The 23,339-nt window shown below is 38.4% G+C and overlaps 2 protein-coding genes across 7 annotated transcripts in view; both read right to left on the reverse strand.

Moving 5' to 3' along the window:
* Positions 1-5,966, reverse strand: part of Mtfr2 (mitochondrial fission regulator 2) — a 15,518-nt gene extending 9,552 nt beyond the window's left edge. The window contains exons 1-4 of the mRNA XM_028782613.1: positions 5,852-5,966; positions 5,554-5,654; positions 762-866; positions 238-350 (exon numbers count right to left, since the gene is read on the reverse strand). Of these exons, the coding sequence (XP_028638446.1) occupies positions 238-350; positions 762-866; positions 5,554-5,616 (281 nt within the window). The 5' untranslated portion in view covers positions 5,617-5,654; positions 5,852-5,966. The remainder of the gene's footprint in view (positions 1-237; positions 351-761; positions 867-5,553; positions 5,655-5,851) is intronic.
* Positions 5,967-11,675: 5,709 nt separating this feature from the next.
* Positions 11,676-23,339, reverse strand: part of Bclaf1 (BCL2 associated transcription factor 1) — a 30,768-nt gene continuing 19,104 nt past the window's right edge. For 2 of the 6 annotated variants that reach the window (XM_028782596.1, XM_028782595.1), the window contains exons 9-13: positions 21,181-21,356; positions 19,848-20,028; positions 18,800-18,946; positions 14,277-14,489; positions 11,676-14,141 (exon numbers count right to left, since the gene is read on the reverse strand). In XM_028782596.1, coding sequence (XP_028638429.1) covers positions 14,136-14,141; positions 14,277-14,489; positions 18,800-18,946; positions 19,848-20,028; positions 21,181-21,356 — 723 coding nt within the window. In that variant the 3' untranslated portion in view covers positions 11,676-14,135. Of the gene's footprint in view, positions 14,142-14,276; positions 14,490-18,799; positions 18,947-19,847; positions 20,029-20,078; positions 21,049-21,180; positions 21,357-23,339 lie in introns of those variants that run through there. The other 4 variants (XM_028782598.1, XM_028782597.1, XR_003713269.1 and 1 more) reach the window with 3 other exon arrangements.

Below are 23,339 nucleotides of genomic sequence, written 5' to 3' on the forward strand. Positions count from 1 at the left end.
GAAGGAAGGAAGGAAGGAAGGAAGGAAGGAAGGAAGGAAGGAAGGAAGAAAATATATATACACACACTAAAAAAAGGCTAGAAAGTGAGATGCCATCACTCAGCCATATTAAGAAAATACCAGGACACAGCATATTACAAAAACAGAACAAAAATCTCCATTAGGAACAAACTTCAACATTACAAGAACTCAAGTTTTAGGCTATACCCATGTCCCGAGGCAAACACATAAAATTACCGAAATCTGAGACAACTGGCTTCTTCATCATTTACCACACACAAAACATCAGCAAAAGATGGAACCGTAAGTTCGTAATCATCAGACTCCTTAGAGTTCACATGTGGTGTCAACTAAAAGAAAAACAAAAACAAAGTCAGAACCTGGTATAGAATCAGGGAAAACACATGCCTCATGTTCATCATAGTAAATAAGTTAACAGTTCAAAACAGAAAAGGGAAAAGTAGATATTCAAAAGAAAAACTGGAGAAATGTTATTCTACCCCCTGAGGGCATAGCCACATCTTCTCCCCATGGCTAATCTCATCCATCACACAGCTCAGATAAAAACAAGCTCCAGGCATTCTCTGTACTGTCTTGAAATACAATTAAAGAAACAATGTGTGATGATTCGTTTGTAGAAGTAAACTAAAGGCCCTTGGCACCCAGACACATTTCTTTCTTAGTCCTTCTCTCCTGTACCCTCGGGAGTGCCTACGTTACTTTATACACAGGGCTTAAATAACACATGGTGACTAACTCACCTCAAAACGAGGTCTTCGGCAAGGCTCTAAAGGAAGCATTCTCCCAATAATACGAACAATACTCCGAGCTGACCCATAGTTTTTATTTTCACAAATCAGCAAATCCTATAAATAAAGCTTTGTTTAAAATACATGCCACTTAAGTATGTTTATATATCTAAAAAAATAAAAAGATGTAACAGATGTAGTAACCTTTATTTCTACAAAGAAAACATTAACAGCATATACTTAAAAGTATCTTTCTTAGGGGGCTGGAGAGTTGACTCAGTGGTTAAGAGCACTGACTGCTCTTCCAAAGTTCCTGAGTTCAATTCCCAGCAACCACATGGTGGCTCACAACTGTCTTTAATGGGATCTGATGCCCTCTTCCAGTGAGTATGAAGACTACTACAGTGTACTCATATAAATAAAATAAATCTTAAAAAAAAAACTGAAAATAAATAGGCAAATGAGTTGAATCTCAAATTATAAAAAAAAGTATTTTTCTTAAAGAAGTAAACCTTATTAACATTTATCTTGAAAAAACACTAAAGTATGGGGTTAGAAAAATAATTTAGTCAACGTTTACTATGGACACATGCGATCCTAAATATAATATTCAGAGCCCATGTACAAATGCTGGCATGATGATACACTCCTGTAATCCCAAAGCTGGGGAAACAGAGATCAGTGGATTCCTTTCAATTGATGGCCTCTCTCAATTTCTTCTCCAATATTTTCAAATGAAGGTTACTGACACTTCCCTTTCTCACCACACATACTTCAGACTTTTCCAACCCAATCCTATCTCCACCCACAGAAATTCTTTCTAGGGGCAGTGGTGAAGCATACCTTTAAACCCAGTACTCAGGAGACAGGGACACGAGGATCTCTGAGTTCAAGGCCAGCCTGGTCTACAGAGGGAGTTCCAGGACAGTAAGGGCTACACAGAGAAACCCTGACTCATGGACGGTGGAGGGGAGAAAAAAAGAGGGAGAGGGGGAGGGGGAGGGGGAAGGGGAGAGAGGGGTTGTGGGGAGAGAGAGAGAGAGAGAGAGAGAGAGAGAGAGAGAGAAGTTGAGATTGAGATTCGAGATTCTTTCTTGGGGCATGTTTGGCTTTATTCCTGTTTGGTGTTATTTGTTTGTTTGAAGGGTAACATCCTACGCGAGTGCCAACTCTATCTACCGCACTTTCATGCTTTCTTTTCCTGCCCCACTTCCCTCACTCATGCCACTGTCCCACATGCATGGTCTCTTCTGCTGCAGTTTGGTCTTTTGCTGTGTACTGTAATGCTAAGGGCGGGCCCTCAAGACCTGGTTGCCTCTGAAATAAGGAAGTCAGCACATAGACCCAAGTGACACTGTATGATCTTGTCCCCAAGTTATTTCTGATTGGTAAATAAAGATGTCTATAGCCTATAGCTGGGCAGAATTGAGATAGGCAGTGTGGTGTTCCTGACCAGAGAGGGTAGAAAAGACCAGGAGGAGAGAGAGAAGAGGGCAAAGACGGAAAAGAATCCATGGATTAGCCCTGAGGGCTGGCCAACTGGAGTTAAGAGCAGGCCAGATGAAACACAGTAAGTAATACCCTGGGGTTATCTATAGGAAAGTAGATTCTAATAGCATAGAGGATAGATATCTGTTCAGCTCTAGTGCTCGTTAAGGCTTACTATAAACATAAAATTTGTGTGTGTCTTTCATCTGGGAACTAAACGGTAAAAGGCAAGGTTGAAACCTCAGATTGGGTATAAATATTTGACCATCTTTAATTAGTATTAATAAATGTATACACATATGTGTGTACATATATATATACACATGTACACATACATATATATGATATATACACATATGTATACAAAACCGAGTCCCTTTAGCTTATGTGTCCAGGGCTGACCACTTGGGATGGCACAAGCTATGGGGAGTTCATTCCTCAGTTGCTTCTTCCTCTCTCAGCAGACACTGACCACCTATAACTCTCCCTGTAGGGTTGGGACCATGTGGAATCTCCCCTGTCTGAGTTGGCATATTAGCTGACATCAGGCTTGTCCTCTCACATATCCTAGGCTAGCCTTGAACTTTCGACTCTGTAGCAAACAGACCAAGTCGTGAGTGAATGTGTATTGTTGACATGAGCATGGTCAAGGGTAAGAAGGCCTCAGACCATACAAAAAGTATCAACCACAACATCCTCCTCTCTGGTAACTACAGCTTGCTACAGCTCACCTAAAGAGATCCCACTCCAAGATCACCTAACACTCTTCTCCTTCAGTTGTGTGTAAGCATGGCCCACCCCATCCATGCTTTTCTGTCACATGTCTGTCCTTTCTCCACTCACTATAAACCCAGTCAGGTCAACCCCAAAGTTGTGCAAGAACAACTCTCCTACCTCAGCCTTCTGAATTCAGAAGTTACAACAGAAATTGTTAAATGCCTAATAATGATAAGCAAATCTCCAGCTGCTGGTCCTTGTTTTCATGTGTCTCACTATTGCTGATATTTACAATGTTTCAGCATCATCTAAGGACATCCTGCATTGTTAGTCTAAGTCCATGGCTTTAGACATCGACAGAACAGAGCAAACTTCCTAATCTGGATGTTTTTTCTTTCTTAGGCCCTTCTAGACTCCCATGTCCAATTGTCTGCAGGACATTTCAATAATGAATCCCAAGAATACTTTTTCTGGCTTACTTATTTCCTCTCATCAAACTCATCCGTTATGCTATCGTCTTTTCATCTGGGCAGCATCATACTTCAACTTACTTTTGTTTAAAATCTTAGCATTATCCCTGATATTTTTTTCTAATTCATTCCACCATCTTTATGGATAATCTGCCATTTTGTAAGCCACCCAGTATTAAGTATTTCTTACTCATAAGAAATATTTTTGTATGTGTTTGTGTCTGTGTTTTTGAGAGGGTCTGTGTAGCCCTGGCTATTCTGGAACTCTATGTCAACAGTTCTCAACCAGTGGGTCTCAACCCCTGTGGGGGATCACACATCAGATATTTACATTAAATTCATAACAGTAGCAAAAAAAAAATGCAGCTATGAAGAAGCAACAGAATTATTTTATTTTCAGTCTGGCCTCGAATTCACAGAGGTCCACCTGCCTCTACCTTCCCAGTGCTGGGATTAAAGAAATGAACCACAATGCCTTGCTCATGTTTTTACCGTCATAAGCACAAGAACCATACATTGCTCCTCTGTATCACCTACTGAACCAAGACTATTGAGATGCACATGTTCAACAAGCAGACAAGCCTGACGTGTACATGTCAATCTCAGAGTCATCTTTTCTCCCTCAGACTTATTCTAGGTTTACTGAACTTGTGCTCTCATACTATACCCAAACAAACACAGTCATAAATTATCTTAAATAAAACTACTTTTTTTTAAATTGTTTAAAATTTTTTGAGGCAAGGTTTCACTGTGTAGCCTTTGCTGTCCTGGAACTCAGAGTTCCACCTGCCTCAGCCTCCCAAATGCAAAAGGATTTTAAAAACTGTATACAACAACCATAATTCTGTGGTGATCATGTCCACACTTTATCCCTTTGTATCTTTTTGGGCTTTGACCTATGAGAGTAAACAGATCACTAAACACCTTGCCATCATCACTAAACCAAAACTATCAAAGTTACACTATTGCAACCTCATCTTTCTCCCACCTAAAGAGAAGAATTCAATGTTTACATAGAAGTTTTCCTTCCAGAATTTGGGATTGAATTTAGGAGGCTTGCTCAGGCTGGACAAGTGTTCTACCACTGAGCCACTGATCTATATATCCTAGCCCTACTTCATGACCTTTTATTTTGAGATGGAATTGCCCAAGATGGTCTTCAACTCACTCTGTGGCCTAAGGTGACCCTGAGCTTTCAAGCCCTGTTTCAGTCTCTCCAACAACTGAGGCTATAGGCCTGTACTACCACACGTGGTGTGACTTTGTTGTCTATCTGCTGCTATGATAAACATCATTACCAAAAGCAACATGGGGAGGAAAAATGTCACTAACCATCACAGAAGGAAGTTAGGACAGAAACTCAGAGCAGGAACCTGAAGGCAGGAGCTGATGGAGGAGTGCTGATAACTGGCTTGGTCCATCTGCTTTCTTATAAAAATTAGGCACCACCCACAATGAGCTGGCCTCTACCTCATCAATCACTAATTAAGAAAATGCTCTACAGACTTGCCTATAGCCTGACCTTACAGAGGCTGATCAATCAGGGTTCCCTCTCAGATCATTATAGTTTGTGTCAAGTTGAAATAAGACTAGCCAGCACAACTTCTCAGTCAGATTCATCACTGAGGGAAGTCAGGCAGGAACTGAAGCAGAAACCCTGGCTCAGGCTCAACTAGCTTTTTTATACAGCTCAGAACTCATTTCCCCAAGGATGGTATCCTCCACAGAGCTGGGCCCTACCACAGCTATGAACAGTAAGGACAACCTCTTAGAGACAGGGTCACAAGCCAATCTACTCTAAGTTGTTTCTTGAGGATCCCTCTTCCCAGAGGACTCTAATACCAAGTTGGCAATAAAAACTAATCAGGGCAGAGAACATGTTCAAAATGACACATCAAAACCCAACCTACTAATGTACATCTGTAATCCCAGCTCTCGGCAGGTGGAGAGAGGAGAATCAAGGGCAGCCTGAGCTACATGACACCCTGGCTCAAAGAACAATAATGAGACCCAAGAGTATCAGCAAAATCCAGACTTTTAGCCTAAGCTGCATGATATCCTGTCTCAAAACAATGACAATAACATGAGACCCAAAATTAAAGTTAGCAAAATTAATAAAAGACATTTACCTGGTCTACGGGAACACCAAAATATGCCAGCATGTTTCTTAATAGATTCAGAATGAAAGACATTGGTGAAACAACCTCAAGAAAATATTGTTCATTGGTACCTTAGAAGAGAAATTATCAATTATTACTCTTGACAAGTAACTGCCACGTAGACGGCACTAAAGAAACCACAGAGACCTTTTATGGCACATTACACCATCAAGTGATTGCTCCTGGAGAGCTTTTATTTTGAAGAAAGATGAAGAGAAAACGAAAGTGAACACTAAAAATGAAACTTTGCTAAGTTACGTTATCTTACCCAGTGTGTGTAAAGAGACTCTTACGAGCAAATGAGCAACAGCCAAGCTCACTATCCCAGGAGCTCTGCTGCCCCTGGAGAGAATCGACCCACCGCTCTCTTCACCCCGCGAGGAGCGCCGCCTGTGCCCCGTCCGTCACCGCCTGTCCTTCATCGCCCGCCGAGGCCTGGTGTAGCCAGTGCCACTCACCGTCCCGCTGCGTTGCATGCCGCCAGGCGGCCGGGAAAGCTCTCGGGATGAGAGGCAGAGCGGCCGCCAGCCGCCTGCGGCCGAGTAGCTTCTTCCCGGAACTGCTCGCTAGTTCCTCCTTCAGCCTCAATTCTCAAGCTTCGCGGGCCGGAATTCGGAGCCTATCCCCATTGGATGACGCTAGAGGACACCGCCTGTGATTGGAAGGCCAAGAGCCAATAGTCGCGCCAGGAATGCGCGTGCGCAACATGCGCAGCGTGCGCCCAGTTTTTATCCTCTTGGTATTCTCTGCCTTTGGAATTTTTGCTTCACTCTGTCCTTTGACAGGTGTCAAGCCTTCCCAACGTTCAACAAAGTATCTGCCAACTTGTAATTGATTAGTCATTCTACTCAAATATCTAGCCGTATACTAAATACTGGGATTGCTCATGTTGAGCCACAATATCCAATCTAGTTGTTTACATGTATTTAGTGCGTGCATGCCATAGTACCCGCTTGAAAGTCAATTTGTGTAGGATCCAGGGATAGAACTTGAGACCTCAGGTTTGGTAGCAGGCTGATTGAGCCATCTCGCTGGCACTAAGGCTTTTTTTTTTTTTTTACACCTTTACCTTTCAAATTTTTCAAAGCTAGTGAAAAGCAAAAAGGTTCTAATTGATCAAAAACAAAAACCCTTTTTTGCATTGACAGCAAGATTATGAAAGCAGAGTCAAACACAATTGGTCGTGTATCTATGCTCACCACAATCCAATTCACATATTGATATTTAATTGTAGTAATGTATTTAAATTACAAAACCTCAGTTAAATAATTCTAAATATTTGACAAGCCATGAGGACATGGGCATAAAATTTTAGAATTCTTAAATACATTTTGTTAGGAACGTTTTCTTGGGCTGGAACATGGTTCAGTGGTTAAGAGCACTGACTGCTCTTCCAGAGGTCCTGAGTTCAACTCCCAGCAACCACATGGTGGCTCACAGCCATCTGTAATGGGATTCGATGCCCTCTTCTGTTGTGTCTGAAGACAGTTGCAGTGCACTCATTTAAATAAATAAATCTTTTTAAAAAGGAATGTTTCCTTAATCTTAACAATTTTAGCTAACAATAAAGCATATGATGTGTAAGTGAAACACACGAAGTAATCTAGAATAAAAAAAACACAAACTAGAAAAAGGTCAGCATAAATACAGCATTTCTGAAAAGAAACCAAAACTGCATAAACTCTCTGGAGGAATGTGGTTGTTTTGATGTGTCATTAACGATGTTTTGACTTTCTGGGACATGATCTAGAATTACCAAAGTTGGCCTTACAAAGCTGACTTTGCCTCACCTATGTTCAGATCAACAATGCTCCTAAATCTGTCCCAAGTGTGTGATGTCTTCTGAGAGGCCACTGAGGGCGCCAGCAGTAGCCTAAACTGGTTTTGGAGTCTCTTAGATTCAAGTGACCAACAGCTTGAAGGGAAGGTTCTCATGCCCGGCACTGGGTTTTTCTTAGTCTACGGCTCTTAATGGGCAGCATTAGCATTCCAAGTGGCATAACTTCATTTAAACTATACAGGTATGTATGCATATACTTTCTGCATATGTAAACTTAGTAAATATAAAATTATTCCTTGTGGCTTTTTCAAACATGTTTAGTATTTATCCTTCCTCCTGAATTGTACCCTCCATCCATTTTTCCTATTTCTCCCTTCTGATCACCTCTATCCTGACATCCAGTGAGTTCCAAAGGAAGCAAGCAACCATCAACAACTAGAATTGGGAGAATTGTGCCAGGGAATACAGGTTACCTGTGTCTGAGCCATTTGAGCTGACTAGTGGGTCCTTGGGAATGAGGACTCTGTGGTCTAGCAAGTCCCCCAATAAAAGGAAAAGCTATCAGGGTAAGATGGTTCCGAAGTAAGAAAAACACACTGGCTGTTCTTCCAGATGACCTGGATCAAATTCCCAGCTCATACACAACGGCTCACAGCCAGCCCTGTGGTGAAGAGAACCCCTCTTCTCACCTCTGTAGACACAGAATGTACAGGGTACACAAGTGTATATGGCCATGAAGGGCATAAAAACCCTTAATTTCTCTGGTGGGTGGAGAGATGGTTCAGTGGTTAAGAACACCAGCTGCTCTTCCAAGGACTTGGATTCAATTGACAGCATCCCATGACAGTTCATAACTATCTGTAACTCGTTTCTGTAGCTCGTTTCATCACACATACATGCACGCAAGCACCAATGCACATAAAATAAACCATAAATTTCTCCAGATTTGACAATGTATGAATATGTACCATGTGTATGCCTATTGGATTCCCTGTAATTTATTGTTATGAGCTGCCATGTGGGTGCTGAGAATTAGAATTGAGGTCTCTGCAAAACCAACTGTTTAGTACTCTCCCCTTTTTTTGGTTTTCTGAGACAGGGTTTCTCTGTGTAGCCCTGGCTGTCCTGGAACTCACTCTGTAGACCAGGCTGGTCTCAAACTCAGAAATCCGCCTGCCTCTGCCTCCCAAGTGCTGGGATTAAAGGCGTGCGCCACCACCGCCCGGCTCCCAGCCTTCATTCGTTTTACATCATGCCAGCTATGTTTTCAAATACAAGCAAAATGTTTTAATAGCTAGGTACAAACACAGGCCTATAATCCCAGCATCTGGGAGGCTGAAGCGGGAAGATGAAATCTCTTTTGGGTCACCTGGGGGCCAGTCTGGGTTACATAAATCTGTTTCAGTGTGTGTGTTCACGCCTCACATGATGGTTCCCAGTTGAGCTGGCCTCAAACTCGTGATCTTTTTACCCAACTGTTAGCAGCTGTGATTACTTACCTGTCAGAACTGTCAAGGAATGAAGTTGTGAGACTTCTGAGTACTCCTGAGAATACTCCAAGAAAGCAATTCTGTGATGTTTCTTCAAAACACAGGACAGTTTTTACAACGTGTTTTCATGCTTCTCCAGGGTATAGCGAATAGGTGAGTTTACTCCAAATAACTCATTATTGCTTGCTGCTGTTGCTAAATGTTTGTGCATCTATGGAACAATGTTTTGGTCATGCACGGCTCATCCTTGAGGTTGTATACAGCATAACTGTTAAGAACTTTAATCATGTGATTTCTCTCAACCCTCATAGTAAATTATCTGGGGCTCTGAATAAACTTAGCTATCACATGAGACTTTAATCTGTCTCATTTATAGACCCAACTCTCCCAAGTCCCACTGTCTGTAGAGCAGCGATACTACCTAATGACCAGGGCAAGATTGGTCCTGACAATACTTTGTCTCTGAGTGAGGAAGAAGCTCATGATGCCCTGTCTTTCCTTGAGGATTTCTACACAGGCAGTTAAAGAGTTACTGGGGAAAGATTTTCTTTAGTGGAATAGCCAACTGGTATAATTGTCCAAGCTCCAGTAACATTTAAATATTTTGTTTGTGTTTATGTGTACTATAGCAAGTGCCTGCAGCAGCCCTTACCAGGTGAGATCAGATCCCTCAGAAATAGAATTACAATGATTACAAGATTACATAACCATGAGCCACTATATGGGCAGTAAGAACCAAACCCCTGTCTAATGCAAGAACATTAAGCTGTTAAACTGCGCTTTCTCTCCAGCCCCTTCTCCAGTAACTTTAAGCCACTGGGATACACTGAAGTTCCATCATAGCCTTGAAAATCAACATTCACAGTCACTGTGAAAGACAAGTTTGGTAAACATTAATGGGAATGAAGCGCCTTCAAAACCCCGGGGAGAGAAAACTCAATACGTCATCCTCTTTGGAGATTTTTTTTTCTCAAAGATTCTCAAGGTTCACACTTCTTCATGATTTCTGCAAAGATTCATGGAGCAACTCTGCACTCGCAGCTGCCACATTTCTATCTTCAACTCCATGTTGCCTTTCACCAAAAATGCAGTTACCTCCATGTCTGAAGCTCACCAGAAGCACACGTCTGAGTTACATGGCAAATACAGTAATGCTGTATTACAGTGGAGCCATGCTCTTCCTGTACTGAGAACAGTAGCAACACAAACTATAACAGACCATCTTCCTGCAGACAGTTACTCAAAGGAATAGACATCAAGAATCAGGACAGCCAATGCAGTAATTGAACTGTATCAAAATCAACTCAACTCGTGCCAAGTAAAAGTATTACATTCCCACAAAATACAATATATTACTAAAATAAAGCACCCTTGTATTCGGTGGTCCCCTAAATGAGAAGTGTGTCCCAAGTCTCGGGCATTTGAGTACTTGATTTGCAACTGGCTGTCAGGGGAGGCTTAAGAGGTGTGGCTTGATGGAGGAAGCATGTCACCAGGGGCCAGCTTTGAGATGTAAAAGCCTCAACCTCTGTTCATCTTCCGGTTTGCAGCTCACATAAGCCCTCAGCTGGGGGCGGGGGGCGGGGGGGTGGGTGCCATGCCTCCCTGCTGCCAAGCCTGTCTGTCATGACAGTGTTAGACTTCTAACCATCTAGAGATGGTGGTGTGCACCTCTAACCTAAGACTCCAAAAATGCATCCAGAAATTCCAAGACAGCTTGAGCTACACAGCAAGACCTGCTTCAAAATGTAAGGCTAGAAGTTATTAAAAGTTGTCAGTTCCTAGGCCAGCAAGGAGGCAAGTGGGGAAGGGTAATTTCTATCAAACTTAACAACCTGAGACCAACAGGGTAGGACAAAACTATGCCCTCCAAAACTTGTGCTTGGATCTCCCTCCACACTTGCACATCACACACAACTATACAAATAACACACATTCAAAAAACTGGGTTAAGTGGTCAATTTCTCAGAATAGGGAAATGGCTTCTGAGTTAAAAGGAACATGAAGACGAGTTCAGTTCCCAGGACCCACATAAGGTGGTACACAACTGTCTGTAACTGTAAAGAACCCAATGCACTCTTCTGGCCTTTGTAGGCACAGACCACACAAACTTTCTTTTGTATTTCCAGTAATTTTTAAGAGAAATGTTTCAATTGTACCAGATCTTAAAGACAACAAAGACTAACTCTTCAGTTATTGATTAGCTGTACTTTTTGGAGGACAGCTAGCTAGGGATATGACTCAGTATAGTGTTTGCCCAGCATGCAAAAAGCCCAAGTTCAATTCCAAACACAACATAAAGTATAGTGGCCCACCACTGCAATCCCAACACACAGGTAGGTGGAAGCAGAAAGATCAGACGTTCAAAGTCATCTTCGGCTATATGCTTGAGTTTAAGGCCAGCCTGGGACAAATCAGACTCTGCCTCAAAACAAAAGAGGAGTCCATCAAAATCTTACAAATGACTTTTTTTTTTCTTTTGAAGACAGATACAGCTCTGACTGACCTCAAACTGGTTTCCCCAAGGGCTAGGATTAAAGTTTGGTGCCTACTCTTTCCAAGGATCTCTCTTCTTTGAGGACTATGAATCTGGAATTGCTGTGTTTTTTATAATGGCTCACTAAAAACTGCATGCATTCTTATCTTCCCAAGGAGAAGACAAGAAAGCAATTGCAACAGTTTTAAAGAATTAAAAAATTTATCAAACCACATATCAGATTTATACAAGTTGATATTCCAAACTCTAGAAACAGGCCATAGAAATCAGCTGGACAGAGTTCAAGCAGCAATAGCCTCAAAGTCAGGTAACCAGACACCAGCTATTACCACTTAGGACGTTTTATTGGCATATGACAATTTACAAGGGTCCCTGTGGAAATACACACCACACTGAGGAAGAATCCTTTAGCCATCTACATTCATTCTCACTGGATAATGTTTTCCTCTCAAATTATAATTTAATTCCCAACACTGATTTTAACTGTTGACGAAAGGGAACAGTAACAATTCTTTGAAATAGAGTGTAACTGGGAAAGACTTTGCTTTTTATATTACAATTCCTAAGACGTTGAAGCATACAAACTTAAGAATTAAGTCATGGCCTTCTAAAATCACTTTCTTATTTTTTTTTCTGGGAAAATCCTTTAAGTCGTTTTTATTTTTCCTCTGGGTAAAGGAAGTACATGTATGCAGTGTGTAACAGATAGTATGCAGCGTGTAACATATACTACACAGTGTACAACAGTTCTTTTCCTGGCACTTGTAATCAAGCAGCTTTACGAGGAGGGGCCGCTCAGCTTTTGTAACACGTCATGAAGTGTGTAATTAAATGGTCATCTCAAAGAATACACACAGGCTACTTTGTGTTTGGATCTGAAAAGGAAGACTCACAGTGGTATTCTACTGCACTTCTTATAACAACCCCTTGACTATGATGTAGTAGGATATTTTTGAACTATAAAATGGAAGTAACCACAGGTTACAGCCTGCTACTCCTCATTAAGTAAGTTTCAACAAATCTACTTTTCTCTGTTGTGGAAAAAGTAAAGCTAAACAGGTACAAACATGTGAATATTCAGTGTATAACCAAATAACTGTTAAAATAAGTTATATATTCATATAAAATAGAAATGGTATGAAAATTATTAGGGAATTAAACACATGTTGCTTTTACATTTAAGTTAATCTGAGCTATTATTTATAAAAGTTATCATAAGTAACTATTTATGTCCAGATTGAAGCAATAAAGTTGCTTTTCAGGTATTTTCTCTGATGTACTGAATAATTTCCAAGTGACAACTAATGGGAGCATCATGCAATACCAACTCCTGACCACCTTGTGAGAAACGCTTCACATGTTGACTTTGGTTTTAGTTTACTTTTGTTGCCAAAAGTTTTTAGCAATCGCCACTAGCTATTCAAGGTCGAAGACACTGTAAAATCATCAAAACTTAAAAGTTCACATTCATAAAATAAACACTGTCTTCTTTAAATGCAAAAATACACAACTAATCTGCTACAATGTGGCTAGTATTACTTTTTTTTAATTAATGCTTAGCACTGAAGTTTACTTTATTCCTTCAAGAGCTATTAAACAAATAGCAAAGAAAGATTATTTACCTAAACCACAGACTCCAAGAAAAAGGCCACTTTATAAACTTAAATTGAAGGAGTGTACACACAATTAGATCAATGCTACAAGCTTCCTGCTAAGATCTTCTATTGGCAACATTAAGAAAAAACAAATTACTTAAATATACTAAACAGTATGTTGCATCTATCTAATCTTGTAGTTAAATTATGGACTAATCTACAGCTGTTCAAAGCATCCAATAAACATGTAAGCTACCCAGTGAGGTACCAGATGACTGTGTGCATCACAGGATGCTGCAGGACAATCTTCCTCCACATGGAAAGGACTCCCAAGTTTTGTTGTGGCTTTATTTTTTTGTTTTTTTTGTAAATACAATCAGGTCTATGTATACGGATTTTACTTACACTGATATATATAACAAACCAATCTCTCTCTTTCTCATAGGTAGCTGGTATCTAAGACCATGACTCAAACTATCAAATGGGAATGGAAGAGAATATTCAACTTTGAATTCATGTCGGAAAATCTCTTCAAAATGATTTTACAGGCCATTCATTGTTTGCTTTCAGTAAAAATACCACTTTTTCAAATCTAACTTTTAATTTGCACTTTTTAGCTAGTAACAAAGCTACTGTCCTCCTTATATATTTGCTGAAGTGTGAAACTAGTTTACCATAATAGCAACTTGGTGATATTCTTCAAAAATTAGTTACCCTACTATGTAGTGCTCAAATTTTAAAAGATGTTAAACTGATGTGTACAGTTAAGATAATTAGTGTGGTCACTATAAACAATTCCTGTTCGAGGATTTGTGTGGATTTGTGTAGAGCTAATGTTCACTTCAGAACCAAGTATTAATAGGGAGGCGAGTTAAGAGTTGTCCCAGAGCTGGACTTGACCACTTCTTATAGACAAAGCAGAAATACAATGCATGTAACAAAAACAGTCAAAGGTTTTTAAAAGTTATAGTTACAAATATGATACTGAACATTTTCTACTTTATTTCAATACAATTTTCAACATACAGTCTACTATTTTTTCAAGATATTTGAAGACTTAAAACAAAATTTCTATAGACTACTTGCAAACAGTACATTTTAAGTAAAATGCTTACATTCTTTTTTAAAAACAAAAATCAGATTTAAAAAAAAGTAAGTGTCAAGTTCTGCTCTCTGTTGCAATCTTGAGACTATTCCTAAAAAAGGGAAAAAGAAATTAGAAGTCAGTAAATCTGTGGGGTAGTGAATATTAATACTTTTAATAGTTGATCAACTCATTTGCCTGCCAAGTTCATACTAAATAAATTGTCAAAAAACAAGAAACTGCCTACCTTCTCTTCTTTGCGTCTGTCCTTCTTCTCTTCATTATTTTCCATGGTGTCTTCTTCATCTTCAATAATCCCATCTCCTTGGTATTTGTCATGAGTCCATTTTGGACTGCTACCTGATTTTTTGAAATTAAAGCGCCCTCTGCCGCGTTGAAAAGTACCACGACCTCTTCCTCTTTTGGCCCAATAATCCACACCATCATCTCTGTCATCATGCTATAAAAAGGTTTAAAAAGAATCATCAATAAAACAGCTTTCTTGTAAAGATATCAATTCTTTAATCATACTGCTGGTAATGAACTTCAAAAAACCTCCCCAAGAAATATCATAAGGATACTGCAAAAGTCAAACTCATTATAATACTATCATATTTAGAATTTACATCAATCTACAGGCTAGGAGTTTCAATGGTAAGTCATAACAGCACAGCCTGACAGCAATTTATCTCATCTGTTCTCTTTTACAGTAAGTACTAAAGCTATTACATTGCAAGCTTCAATTTTCAATAAATATACCTGAACACAGTTACTCCAACTTACAAACTATCCCATTAAGTAAAACAATCTCCAAAGCTGAATAGTTTGTAAAGAAGTATTCCCATTCCAAAACACAGTACAAAAGGCTAAAGGTCTCCATCGTATTAACTCACTAATGAAATCTGCCCATAACAAGTGAGACAAGGAAACAAACACAGTGCAAATGTTAAGTAATGTTGCCTGGTTATTCTATTTTCACAGATGACCAGTAATTCACCTACTGAGTAGTTTAACTATTGAGCTAGTAAAAATGGGATTTGTATTTAATATCATGCACTGCACTCCAATCCGAATTTCTGATTTATGATCTTTATCCTACCCTGATTAAATAATGCGGAGTGTGTGTTACATTTTCCAGTTTCTCATCGTAAACCTTGGCTTTGCGGGAGGGTGTGATAAATCAAAAATAAGAGTTCTAGGGAGATCTCAGTATCAGGTAGATCCTGAGAGACAAGTATGAGGAGAACTGAGAAAAACTGAGTGAACAAGTTCTCAGGACAAGGAAAGGGACTGACAACGACTCAAATTTTAGAGTAACTTTTGAAACTTAAGTTTTAAAAACTCAGTACTTCGTTTATTTATTAATTAACTGGAGGAGATTGAGACAGGATTTTCTTCTATAGACCAGGCTAGCTTTGAAATGGAGATTCCTGTTTGCTGAATGAATGTAGGCATTACACATTTGCATTCCTCGAAAAACTTGATTTAATTGCAGAGAGAGATAGATGCTGGAGATCTTGAGTCCATTATAGATTCCTTTTTAAAAAGAAAAAAAATGCCATTCTGACTGTTAGGTAAATATTTAACTGTCATGGGTGAAAAAAATTAATTCTCATTTAGGGCACTACAGAATACAAGGGTGCTTTATTTTAGTAATATATTGTATTTTGTGGGAATGTAATACTTTTACTTGGCACGAGTTGAGTTGATTTTGATACAGTTCAATTACTGCATTGGCTGTCCTGATTCTTGATGTCTATTCCTTTGAGTAACTGTCTGCACGAAGATGGTCTGTTATAGTTTGTGTTGCTACTGTTCTCAGTACAGGAAGAGCATGGCTCCACTGTAATACAGCATTACTGTATTTGCCATGTAACTCAGACGTGTGCTTCTGGTGAGCTTCAGACATGGAGGTAACTGCATTTTTGGTGAAAGGCAACATGGAGTTGAAGATAGAAATGTGGCAGCTGCGAGTGCAGAGTTGCTCCATGAGTCTTCCTGTATTGAGCAACTAAACTACCCAACTCACTAAAATCTTTTAAAATGTGTCACAAAGGCTGTTTTCAAAACAGAATATGCCTTTGTCCATAACATTTGTACAGATTAACTTCTTATATAAATTAAAAATTAGAATTATGTATAATTCTTAATACCGGTAGGTAGGTATTACGCTATTTGAAAGAATAGCTCTCAGCTGTTAATACCTTGTATCTTTTGACACTTTTACCCCATGAAGAATGACTTCTGAGACTACACACAAAGTACAGACTCCTGAAGAAAGGCACTCAAAAGGATGTCTACTCAGTTATACTGTTTCATGCTCCCTTACAGCAAGCACTAACGTCCACTTTTAGAGCCTTGTTTAGTGTTGCTTTTAATAGTCTTTGAATTTGTAGAAAGAGGCAAACAACTTCTGAAGAAAGGACCTGCCATTACACCTTCAACAGAAACCAACTTCTCTGTGATTTTACCTCATTCTAATAAAAGGAGACAGCCTAGAAGGGACACTAAAGATTCAGTAAAATGCACTTGGTCCAATGTCTATCAAGCAAGGATTCAATCAATCTATAGTGCTTACTAGGCATGGTAACACATTGCTCTAAATACTTGTAATCACTCATCCAATCTTTAGAACCAAGAATACTGTGACTATCTGTGATACCTGTAAACATAAATTATACAGACCAAAAATTAAAAATTACAACCCACAGCCAGACAGTGGTGCACAGCTTTAATCACATCGTTCTGAGACGCAGAGGCAGTCAGGCCACCAGTTCCAGAACAGCCAGGACTAAATACAGATACCTTGTCTCAAACCAAAAAAAAAAAAAAAAGAAAAAAGAAAAAGGAAATGATAATACACAATAACCACAAATTACTATCATTACTTATTAAGTAAATTCTTTTGGGGAGGAAGGGGAGGGAAGAGACAGGATTTCTCTATGTAGTCCTAAACTGGCTCTGTAGACCAGGCTGGCCTCAAACTCAAGAGATCTGTCTACCTCTGACTCTCAAGAGTGAGAGGATTAAAAGTGTGCACTACAACACCCAGCAAATAACTAAACTCTTAAAATAACACATTAATAATTAATATAAGATGACCTAAAATGTTTATGTCCCAATTTAATATATAAAGATCCATGAAAACACATCCTGACAACTAACAGAAAATCTGGCCTAAATTATATATGGGTTGCATGCAGTGGCAGATGCCTATAATGCCAGAATTTAGGGGACAGGAAAAAAATCAGTTCAAGGTCAACATCCAGGATATACCAAGAAGTTCTGAGACCTTTTCTCAAAACTACACTAGTTTTTGAAATTGTTAAAATACACCACAGGTTTCCTCCTTTAATCCTAGTAATCAAAAGCAGAGGCAGAGAGCTCTATGAGTCCTAGGCCAGCCAAATCTAGTGAGACCCTATCACGAAGAAAAAAAATCTAGTGGTTAAAATCTACTAGTTACGTCTTAGTGTCTCTTAATTTTCTTTTTTTCTTTTTTTTTTTGTTTTTCGAGACAGGGTTTCTCTGTGTAGCCCTGGCTGTCCTGGAACTCACTCTGTAGACCAGGCTGGCCTCGAACTCAGAAATCCGCCTGCCTCTGCCTCCCAAGTGCTGGGATTAAAGGTGTGCGCCACCACTGCCTGGCGTCTCTTAACTTTCTAACTTCACACTTCAATGATTTGTCCTCATCCCGTATCTGACATGTGAACCTTTTAGCACCATGTCTTATATACATAATCTTATCACACCTTTAACGGTGACCTGACAGGACGGTTCCTGGGTCTTAATGTCTAAATCTGCATTAACAACTACACACTGGATCCACTGGATCTACTCTTGCTCTCTCCTAATCACTTCAGACCCAACCTAGATAGAGAGAAGATCCAATTTTGAAGAAATGTACTGATCCTTTCCAAACAGATTCACTTCAGAATATAGCTTTATCCTCTAGTTAAGCAAACCTATTATCAACACTCAAATCTGATCACCATCTACCACTTCTATTTACTGCCTTGCTTACAAGTTTCAAAACTAGCCTCAGAAACATTACTTCCCTGAAAAGTTATGATTAAAAACTAATATTCTGGTACATCTGGGTAACTTAGTAATCTGCCCCTATAATACAAAACATACAACCCATTCCCCATGCCCAACTAAACAAAATTACCATCCTATCCAGAGCTCCTTCCAGACCCACAACCTCCCATTTTAATCCTTGGGAAACAACTTGAACAGGAAAAGCATATCCATCACAACCAAGGACCAAACCCAACATATCTAGCAATTGCATTTTCAGTATCTAGTTTTCCTATCCTACTATTCCAATGAATTTTGAAAAGCTTGAGATCCTTCATTACAAGAACCATGAAGAACATTGCTTTTTTTTTTGTCTAAGAAATAAAGTGCAATTTAATTAAGAGGTTTCTACACTTAGAAGTGTCTTCTATACAGATATGAAAGATGTTAAACTCAACTATAGTATGGTTTTTTCCTTTCTGAATGTGGCAATCAAATCAGGCAATTTTTAATTTACCTTGAGCAGTCCACTGTGTGATGTTAAGTAAAGCATATAATCAGAACTAAAGGGACCCATAACTGAATTTAAAGTTTCAAACAATTTAAGTAATGATATATATATAAAAAAAAAAATGTTCGCCCAAGTTACAATGAAAATCTCCTAATGGTGAACATCTGTACTGAAATGTATTCACCTAGGATGTTTGGAAAATCAACACAAACCAAATAAAACAGATTTCTAACACCCACCAAGAAGTACTTCTTGCTCTTTGGGGTATATTCTGGATCCCATTCCTCTTCCTTCGGTCTCTTTTGAAAAGTGGTATTTGAGTTGTTTGGACCAGTATTTGTCCCAGCAAAAACTCCTCTGGCTCTTCCTCTGCCTCTAATTCGAAACTGATTAACATTAACACAGTTGTTTAGTAATGCAATCAAAGGTATTTAGTTACATGCAAACTCTAGATTTTACTGCAGTAACAAAAACAAAGTGTGTGGTGTGTCCCTCTGTGTGTCTGTCTTCACAGCCACTGAGGATGGAACAGGTGGCCATTTTATACCACAAGGCTACTGGAAGTTGAGTAGATGAAGAAATGTAATATTCTCAAGTATCAGAGTATGTGCCTTCACGACCTAAAACTAGTATTTTTAAACAGTAGTATCGGCATGTCCCTCTTTTCATCAGCCAAAAGCTATGTATGTAGTTCCTGTGAATTATACCAAAAAAGTCTCAAGTGCCCAACCATATCTATTACCCTGAATGAAAAGACGTTCTGTTCCCCAAAATGACCTAGTGACTGTAGTAATATCCAACTAGATATAGCTAAACGTTAAAGTATGGACCTGAGAAAAGGTGCTACATTTAAGCCTATAACAGTTACAGTAACTTTATAAAAGCAAAATAATGCATTCATTCTACAAGACTTAGGAAAAGTTATGTGACTGGTACACACAGAAGCAAGGAGCTGAACAGGCAAACAAAACCAGCAATAATACAGAGAGATAAGTCTGTTTTAATATTTTTATAACAGCTTTGAGTGATTTATTAAATGAACTTTTACACTTGAAACATTGATCTGAAAGTAAAAAAAAAAGTATCTAGTTTATACAGATGCTTCAAAATCTCAAATTGAATGGCATTTCATTTCATTGGCAAGGTAGCATTTCAAATACTATTTTATTACTCAAGACTGACTGGTAAAGATGATTAATAATCTGTAAGGTATATTTTATTTCCCCTTTGCACACACAGTTCTCCAAGATAAAGCCTCCCAAATGATCAAAGGTAACTATTACTTACAAAGGTTCCTCGTGGTCTGCTAACTCCTGAAAATCCTGAGTAGTCTTTCATCTCGTGGTGAGTTTTAAACTCTTCTTCTCTTTCTTTCTTACTCTCTTTTTCTTCTCGAGAACTGGGTGAAGAAGGTGATGCTGAAGAGGATGATGATCGAGAATGATCTTGCTCTCTACCTTTATGTTTGCTGAAAAATAAAAAATTAAAAAAATGTGCTATTTTTTTAAAAGATAAACAATTATTTAAAATCTTATGAGGAATGTTTTTAAGTTAAAAAAAGAAAGTACCCGCTTAAAATTATTATTTAAGTAGAATTGGGTATAAACAGTCTGTTTCCAATTGTCTTCATTGATTGTTTTAAATAATTAACACACTACAGCCTACCAGCTAGAAACTGGTAGTTTGCAAATTTCAATGTTCAGTTCTTCATTACTTTAACTTGTAATCTTTTGTTATTTCAATAAAAGGAAAAGAAAAGAGTGGGTTTGTTTTTTGTTGCGGTGCTGGGGCTTGAACCCAGGGCTTGACACATGCTAGGTGAGCATGTCACAACTAAGCTACAGCCCCAGTCCAAAATGTTCTTGGTTCAAGTTTTTAAAAGACTGCAGTTTAGATACATCCTAAGTGAGTTCGATTTGGGCCACAGTATCATGATAGAAATAAAAGGCATGTAACATTACAAATAACAGTCATAAATTTAAATGCACAAGTATAATCCACCATTTACCTAATGAACATCAAGCAAAAACTTCTCTATAATGTATTTTATTCCTACTTATTTGACTCTATAAAGATAAATTTACATGATTCTAATGCAACACCCGAAAAGGTCATACCTGCAGTAACTCTTACCACTGCTAACAGTATCCAGGGAAATATAAATTGCAAAGACTAATGCACAATAAATAATCCTACTTCCTGGTGCTTCCTCCCCCCATCTCTCCCATGTTAAACCACTAGATACAACACTTTAACAGTCTTGTACTCTGGGTGTTATGAGTTGAAAAAGTGCGGAATCAAGCATAACGAACCAAAGTTCTTACACAAACTGTTTCTAGAAATGCACTGCATTGAAGTCCAACCTCCTGATGTAGCCTGGATAATAGGACACATTAATTTGTCATTTTTTTTTTTCAGTGTTAGCTTGCTATTCCAAAGTTTTTGTCCTCATCCACCATAAGCCGTGTAAAAGACAAATACATTTTTGCTGTAAAACAAATAATTTTAATTGTTTAAATTTAAACATTTGATTATAGTCAAAATTGAAAGCAATTAAGCTGACAATTATTAAAGGCTAATTAGAAGCTAAAGCCTAAGTCAAGACAATTTGAACAATCACCTGTCATCTTTATAAGGTTTGTATTCCTTGTAATCCTTTGGCGTTTTTTCTTGCTTCCTTGATCCACTAGATTCCCTGGAGCCCTTGGAATCTCCCCGCTCCTTACTTCTTTCTTTACGGCGTCGGTCAATGTCATGTCGAAGATCAGCCGAATCACACCTTAGTTTTTTATCTCCCTGTAGAAAATACATGTAAAATACAGATTTCAGACAAGAAACAGAAATGTACAGAAACATGTAGTTACATCACAACAGATTCTAAACTGGTACTTTAATATCAAAAACTACTGCATCACATACTACCATCATCCACAGAATTTCTTTTAAAACTACATTTTACTGAGCATTTTATGTACATATACTAAAACTTCAAGACTAAATTCTTTAATGGCATTTACTGAAAGCAATCCATAATAAACGTTCATAGAGCAAAATGATACATCTTTCTATTCCGTGAATCATTATTCCAAATAGGTATTATGAGATAGTTGGACAGTGTTAAAAGTTATAATCTATAGATGCAATGTGGTTTTCAGCCTATAATCTTGAGATTCTGGAGTTATAGGTCTCAGTAATTAAGCCTCATTAACATCAAGCTCTTCCCAGATAAACTGATAAATGCAATAGAAGATACTTCAAACTTAGGGAGTCTGTAATTCTCATGACATGCAAGTGGAATAAGATTAATAAAACTGAGGTTGAACAAAGGTCAAACAAAGTCAAAAGACATTATTCGCAACCCTGTACTCAGTATTTTGGGCTATATATTGCCCTTTCTCAATTCAGGTATTGCAACAGACATTAGTTTAACTGGGTCACAGTTCACCTCCTCCTTGTTCCATTGCTTTTTTCAAATACTATATAATTTAGAAGTTGAAAAGAGGCATCTAGGAATGAAGAAAAATTATACATCAGTAAGATGCTATGCAATGTGGACATCCTTGATAGTATTCAACAATAAGAACTATTTATTTTGGGACGTCTAACTATAATATTCATAAGCATCAACAAAAGTGAAATATACGTATCTCTCAAAGTTAAGTATTACTCGCCAATTTGTCCCTAGAGTAACAAGTCTAATCATAAGCAAAACTTTCCTAATCACCCTAGGTATTACTGACTCCCTAAGAAACAATATATCTAAGTGAAACTACTTTGTAAATCTTGCTAAGCATGTAATTTCATATTAACATGATAATTATTGATTAAAGACAACAAGATAACAAAACCTAATTATCATGTCTTCCGGGTCATCTATCAGTTAGACTTCTCTCTCAAACCAAAGACAAAGTGAATTGTTGGAGAAATGAAACACAATTAACCCTTATTAATAAGCCTAATGTATTAGGTCAAAGATATTTTTTTAAAGTATCGAACTGTTCACTGCTCAGTCTATTTTTCTAAAACTGTTACCTCCTGTGCACAGGCTTCACCTGACTCCTAAGCTCAAGATTTCAAAAACAATTCAGTTAGCAACACACTCCTCTGAAAAATTTGTACGCTGACATTGTCAAGCAATTCCTATTAATAAAAGTAAAATCCAAAATAGCCCAAATCTTCCACAACTCTAGATACATTAGAAGTCAAGGTTCAAGAGTTAATTTTATTTTACAAAACCCAGAGCATTTTCAAAATAGATCTGATGATCCCTTGCCACCTCTGCTGCATGTTTTACTAAACACTTTATAGCTAGATAGGAACTAGTGTACTCAATAAACATCAACTTGAATCCCCTTGTGACTGCTGCACTATAGTCTCACCAAGCCCCTGGCTTCCTTACCTTACCTGTAGTATCTAAACAGATTCTTTTCAAGTTTCAAAGCCAAATTCCAATGTAGAAATGAAACGTTTTGTTGCAAAGTTCACTTTGCAAATCAGTTTTTACAATGTCTACAGAGGCCTGGAACTTTTATATATAGCTCAGGCTGGCCTCCTGGGTGAAGGGAATAAAGTTGTACCTAGCCTAAAATGCTTACTTCTTTTTTTTTTTTCTTCTCCATAATTCAACGTAAGATTTTTTTTCACATGAGATATCCTAATTACAGTTTCCTCTCCCTCTACTCCTCCTAGTTCTTCCCAACTCCCCTCCCATCCGGGTCTACCCTCTGTCTCTCTCTCATTAAAAAACAAACAGGCATCTAAGGGATAATAGTAAGATGT

Source organism: Grammomys surdaster, unplaced genomic scaffold, assembly GCF_004785775.1.
Source record: "Grammomys surdaster isolate TR1022 unplaced genomic scaffold, NIH_TR_1.0 806, whole genome shotgun sequence".
In the NCBI taxonomy this organism is placed as follows: Eukaryota; Metazoa; Chordata; class Mammalia; order Rodentia; family Muridae; genus Grammomys; species Grammomys surdaster.